Below are 6,000 nucleotides of genomic sequence, written 5' to 3'. Positions count from 1 at the left end.
ATGCCACATTGGGTAGAAAAAGTGTTCCTAAGTATTTTAAATTTACGTACAGGATTTCCACTGAAACCACAGTTTAATAACTATATACGTATTTTCCTATTTGTCTAGTAATATATGACTTAACATTTTACATAAACATAATATCCGTTATATCTTAGTATCAAAAATATGACACAGTCACACTCTACATAACATAACATGACAATTTACAACACACTCCCCACCTTGATTAGTCCCACTAATCAAGCATATTCTGTGTCTTCCAGACAGAATCAAGAGCAGCAGCTCTTTTGGGTCTGCCCGTATTTTCTACCTTCCTTCCTTTCAGTCCTTTCTCTCTCTCTTCTCGCTCACACTCGCCTTCGTCGTGCTTCAACTCGGTAGGAAAGAGTTTTTGGACGGGACGATTAAGGTGAACGACTTTACCGTTCCTAACTAACCGAACCTTAGCGCCTCTAACCACACCATCTTTCCCTAGAAACAACTCCTCTATTACACCTGTTTTCCAATTTCCCCTTTTCACATTATCCTCATAAACAGTCACGACATCTCCCCTTTGCACTACCCTATTAGTATTGTCTTTGTCCTTCCTATGAAACTCTCTTAAATCAACTAAATACTCCTTTCGCCACCTATTCCAGAAATGCATTTTTTTCTTACTCAAATACTGATACCGTTTTTTACAGTAACCCTCATCAGACTCCTCTTCACCAGACACTTCGTCTGGCATGGACAACAACCTTCTTCCCGTCACCAAATGCGACGGAGTTAGTGGTTCACTACCCACCTCGTCGTACGTGTAAGTCAATGGCCTAGAATTTAATGTTGCTTCGACTTCTACCAGTATTGTCAATAATTCGTCAAATGTCAACCTCGCATTCCCTAGTACCTTCTTCAAGCACCTCTTCACTGACCTAACCATCCTTTCAAAAAATCCACCCCACCAGGGAGCTCTTTCTAGATTGAATTTCCACTCTATCCTATTGTTTCCCAAATACCCTTGCATTCTTTCATTTTTATAGAGGTTTTCTAAAGTCTTGACTGTTGCTTTGAACGTTTTTGCATTGTCTGACACCATTAATGATGGGGTCCCCCTTCTAGCTGCAAATCGTCTTAGGCATCTCACAAATTCATCCGCAGACAAATCTTTAACTAAGTCTAAATGTAAGGCCCTAGTTACACAACATGAAAATAATGCGATATAAACCTTATCTGTGCCCCCCGGTGCATTCTTCACATATAATGGTCCTGCAAAATCTACCCCTGTTTTCGAAAATGGTTCTGATTGCTCTACTCTAAATGCTGGAAGGTTTGCTTCGCTAGGTCTATTGTATGATTTACCCTCTAATTTCTTGCACACGATACATTTGTTGAGAATCGATTTTACCCTTTGTCTTCCTTGGGGAATCCAAAATCTAGACCTTATCTCAGCTAAAGTAGCCCTTACCCCACTATGATGTACCTTCCTGTGGCTGTGCTCAACTATTAATTCTGTCAATCGACCTTCTTTTGGTAGTAAAGTAGGAAATTTTGTTTCCTCTTCCAAATCTGACTCTGCTAGCCTACCCTGACATTTTAACAACCCATCCTTTTCTACTACGTTGAGCTGTACCTCTAACTGCTTAAACTTATCTTCCTTCTTTAACCTGTCCTGTGAAGCCTTTATCCAAAGTCTTTCTGCTTTCTGTAACTCCTGACTCCCTAACTCCGTGAAAGTCAAATCCTCATGCTTCCCTTTGGTCCTAGCAATCAAATTCCTGACAAACCGTGCAACCCATGCCGTTACACGAAATAATCTTTCCACCCTACTGTACCTATCTATACAGATAATCTGGTCTATACCAAATTTCTCACTAGCGTCTACTACTAACACAGCCGCCTTTCTTTCTTCTTGAACACTCTCCTCGGTCTTACTCACTACAGACTGAGGCCATTCCTGCTCTAGACTGCTCAACCAATTTGGTCCATTCCATCAAATTGAATCCTCTTCTAACTTTGACGCAAACACCCCGCGACTACCTAAGTCTGCAGGATTTTCTACCCCTGGACAATGCCCCCAGCTTTCCTTACTCGTCAATGATAGTATCTCATTCACTCTATGTCTCACAAACTGCTTCCATTCACCTCTATTCTGAATCCAATACAAAGCAGTGATGCTATCTAACCAATATCTTGACTTCAATTTTCCTACCTGCCCTTCTAAAGCTTTCCCTACTGACTCTACCAATTTAGCTAACATAAGCGCAGACATAAGCTCTAAACGTGGAATCGTCAGTTTCTTAAGGGTGCAACTCTAGTTTTCGCTGCCAATAATTTTACATGAACGGAAGAGCTTGTGCGACAAACAAAATACACTACTGCGCAATAAGCCTTCTCACTTGCGTCGCCAAATCCATGGAGTTCGCACGACTCGACCCTTTCGATTACCTTACTGTAAACGCATCTATTAATTTTAATTATTTGAACACTAACTAAATCCTCAATCCACTCTAAGTATATCTTTGCGTGCTTACCCTCTATTTTGTCATCCCAATCAACCTTATCAACACACAATTGTTGAAACAAAATCTTCATCAAAATAATAACGGCACTAATTAAACCCAACGGATCAAATATCTTTGCTAATGCGCTTAGCAGGCTTCTCTTTGTTAGTTTCGTCTTATCACCTAAGTCTTCTACAAACTTTCGTAAATCAAACGTAAACAGATCATTGTCACAATCCCAGCCTATACCTAAAACCTTTGCGCAGTCCTTGTTATTTAGAGCCCCCAAACTCCACTGTGTGAATGTCTCGTCGTCTGAATCTGTAGTCGTCGTCACTTTGTTTCCGCATTCACGTTGCTCTATAAGCGCTCGCACGTTTCCATCATTCGTAAGCCATTTTCTTAACTTAAACCCGCCTTGGGACATCCTAAATTTCGCTTTCTCATACAACTCGATTGTTTCCTGTGCGCTCTTGCCCCCCGAAACTAGATCATCCACGTAAAACCCCTCATTCAATTTCTGAGCAAGCACTTGATCTGTTTCTGCAAATTGCGCAATGTGATGTCTAAGCGTAGCGTTAAGCAAGAAGGGCGATGCATTTAGTCCAAACACTACTCTACAAAACCTATACACTACAACCTCTAAATTACCATTAGTCGCATCTCTCACCCACAAAAATCTCAAATAGTTCCTGTCTGCTTCGTCTACTTCTACGTTCAAAAAGGCTTTTTCTATGTCTCCTACCAAGGCCACTCTGTTCTCCCTAAATCTAATTAATATGTCAAACAACAGCGGCGTTAATGGTGGTCCAACATGAAGACAGTCATTTAAAGAAGTCCCTCTCTTACCCTCTTTTGACGATGCGTCATAAACAATTCTCAATTTGGTTGTTTTCGCCTCTTTACGTATTACGGCTTGATGGGGAAGGTAATGAACATTTACCCCAGGTTCAGACTCATCTACCCTTTCTATAACACCCGTTTCTAGCTGTTCCTTTATAATGTTATCATATTCTTTCAACAATGATGGCTCATTCGACAACCTCTTTATCTGCCCTTTCATGCGTGCTAAACTATTTGAATAATTTGACGGTAAGTGCTCATGACCCTGTTTCCATGGCAATTTTACTACATATTTTGACCCATTGAACTCTATTTTGTCAAGCAATGCTTCATGCACGTCATTAGTCTCTCTTACTCCAAGCGTTTCTAAATCCCACAATTTACTCACATCCCCATTAATGCTGTCTGCGTTTTGTGTTGCAATCTGTGAAACTAAATTAACGCGTGCGGTTTTCAAGTTCGAGCTCCCTTTCAGTGGACCGCTTATTACCCAACCTAAACAAGTATTGATGGCAACGGGTTCGTCATCCTTGCCCCTAATTATCTCACCTTGTTGAAATGCCCAAAGGTTATCCGCACCTATCAAAACATCAACATCTAACGTGTCCTGCTTCAAATTAACGTCTGACAACCACAAATCCTTCAAATGCGAATACTTGTTCTTATCTACCTCAAGATGCTCATTTTTGATCGCGCAAATATGAGGAACTACTAAAGCCTCTACGCGTATTTTACGACCTCCTCGAACTGCCGATACCTCGCACTGAACAACCTCTGTCATTCTACCCTTGCTACTTCCACCACCGAATGTATTAACTTCCAACCATTCTCGCCTAGCAACGTTAAGCTTGGCACACCTCTTCGCGTCACACGTCACAAAGGATTTCTGACTTCCCGAGTCGAAAAGCACTCGCACTCTTGTATTACCCTTTCCTATAAGTACTCCCTGCGCAGTTTGAAGAGCCACTCTACTTCTAGTACTAACGTGGACATTAGCTACACTAACCTGTCCACTTTCTTCCCGACTATTTCTTTCATCCTTCTGGTTATTATTACTCTTATCACATATGGAACATGATGCTACGTTTAATACGTGCACGACAATCTTTAGCTAAATGTCCCTTATTTAAACAAATGAAACATCGTTTGAACTTACGAAGAAGTTGCATCCGTTCTTGCCGCCCCGTTACTTTGGTACATTCTTCATGCTTGTGCTCTCCACAGCAGAAAGCACAAAACAATCGGTTGTTGCGGCTGGCAAACAACCCGCTAGCTGTTCCCGGTTCCCGTCGTCTTCTTCGTTGATCTTCTTCTTTCTCTCCGACCGCTAATTTGTGGCATTCCCGCAGCTCCACTTCGGCTTGTAATGCGTCGACAAAATCTTTCATGCCCCACTCTAAGTAGTCTCTTCCCCTGGTAATTGTCAGTTTTAATGAGTTCGGTATCTTTGTTAGAAGATTGGGCACGACTATCTCGCAGTACGTTTCCTCCTTCACACCGAGCGCCTCGAGTCCTCGGTAATTTGTTTCGACCGCGTCGAAGAACTTGCGCAGCCTCGTCGTGTCACTCTCGTTGTACACGGGTTTTAAGTTCATCAAATCATTTACGTGTGCCCTTTGCACCATCACTTTGCTCCCGTATCTCCGTTCTAACACCTTCAGTGCTTCTGCATAGTTAATCGAAGTCAGAGCAAATCCCGAAATTGCTGACTTGGCCGGCTCCTCCACCAGTCCCCTCAGATAGGTGAATTTGTCGACCTCAGACAGTCCGTCATTGTTGTGAATGGAACTTTCGAAAGAGTCCCAGAATTCACGCCAATCTTGTATCTTGCCCGAGAACTTTTTCACCTCTAGTTTAGGCAGCTTCACTCTACAGCGTGCCCCACTGGATACTGTACTTGTCGATGTGTTGGCGAGTTCCTCGTTTCGTTTGTTCGTCTCTATCGTGCTCAGCGCTTCGTTAATTTCGGCCAACGCACCCAGAACTTCGCAGCCGTATTCCGATGAGCTGTCGATATCTGCTGCAATATCGTCATCCTTTTCCAACAAGCTCTGAATCTCATCGTCTAACTTCGAAATTGTATGCAATTTCTGTACGAGTACAAGCCGCATTTGTTCCAGTTCGACTTTCCTTAATGGCGCATTGTCGTTTACCATACCTCGAACCTTGTTTACAACTTTTGTGGCGTACGATTTGTGCCCACTCCTCGACTGTCGCTTTCTTGTCAGCTCTGACATCGTGAACAACCCTGTATTCTATTTCTGTGTTCTTCTTGAATTCTGCTACTCTATCCGGCTCGAAGGACCACGTTTCGCACAATCTGCGCGAAGTGCTGGTTCACTGCTCTCGAAACTTCACTCTAACGATGGGACTGTATTTTGACAATTGTATTTAACACTTGATAGGATATTTACAGTGGTTTGTGCACGATTTATGATACGGAGTTCCAAACGTTGGTTCTTTGCGACACAAATATGTTATTGAAACGTTGAGATTACGGCCAACCGTCAATCTTTAAACTTGAAACTTATTCAAACGCTATCGCCTCCTGCGATACGACTTCCAACTTATCACTTTTGTACGTATAACAACGTCTGTTTTTCCGAATGCCGAACCAACGCTTGCAAGCTCTTATTTATATTATAATTATTAGGATATGATTTTTGGGCGTTTG

General features: G+C 42.2%; 1 protein-coding gene across 1 annotated transcript; it reads right to left on the bottom strand.

Annotated features, from left to right (window-relative positions):
* Positions 1–238: 238 nt before the first annotated feature.
* LOC124447403 lies at positions 239–5,563 on the bottom strand. Its single transcript, XM_046998310.1, has 4 exons — positions 4,483–5,563; positions 2,514–4,406; positions 1,995–2,232; positions 239–1,946 (listed from the first exon to the last, which is right to left on the bottom strand). Exons 1-4 carry the CDS (start codon positions 5,561–5,563, stop codon positions 239–241), a joined length of 4,920 nt encoding a protein of 1,639 aa, XP_046854266.1.
* Between the last annotated feature and the right edge of the window lie 437 nt (positions 5,564–6,000).

This window comes from Xenia sp. Carnegie-2017, unplaced genomic scaffold, assembly GCF_021976095.1.
Source record: "Xenia sp. Carnegie-2017 unplaced genomic scaffold, XeniaSp_v1 HiC_scaffold_22, whole genome shotgun sequence".
Classification (NCBI taxonomy): domain Eukaryota; kingdom Metazoa; phylum Cnidaria; class Anthozoa; order Malacalcyonacea; family Xeniidae; genus Xenia; species Xenia sp. Carnegie-2017.
The sequence above is the reverse complement of the archived record's forward strand: the minus strand, read 5'-3'. Positions and strand labels throughout refer to the sequence as shown.

Excerpts from the sequence above, each read along its gene's own strand:
- LOC124447403 (XM_046998310.1), bottom strand. The coding sequence starts at position 5,563 with ATGTCAGAGCTGACAAGAAAGCGACAGTCGAGGAGTGGGCACAAATCG. Across the intron at positions 4,407-4,482 it reads AGAACGGATGCAACTTCTTC|CATCATGTTCCATATGTGAT; the intron begins GTAAGTTCAAAC and ends TATTAAACGTAG. Across the intron at positions 2,233-2,513 it reads TTGGGATGACAAAATAGAGG|CTAAATTGGTAGAGTCAGTA; the intron begins GTAAGCACGCAA and ends CGCTTATGTTAG.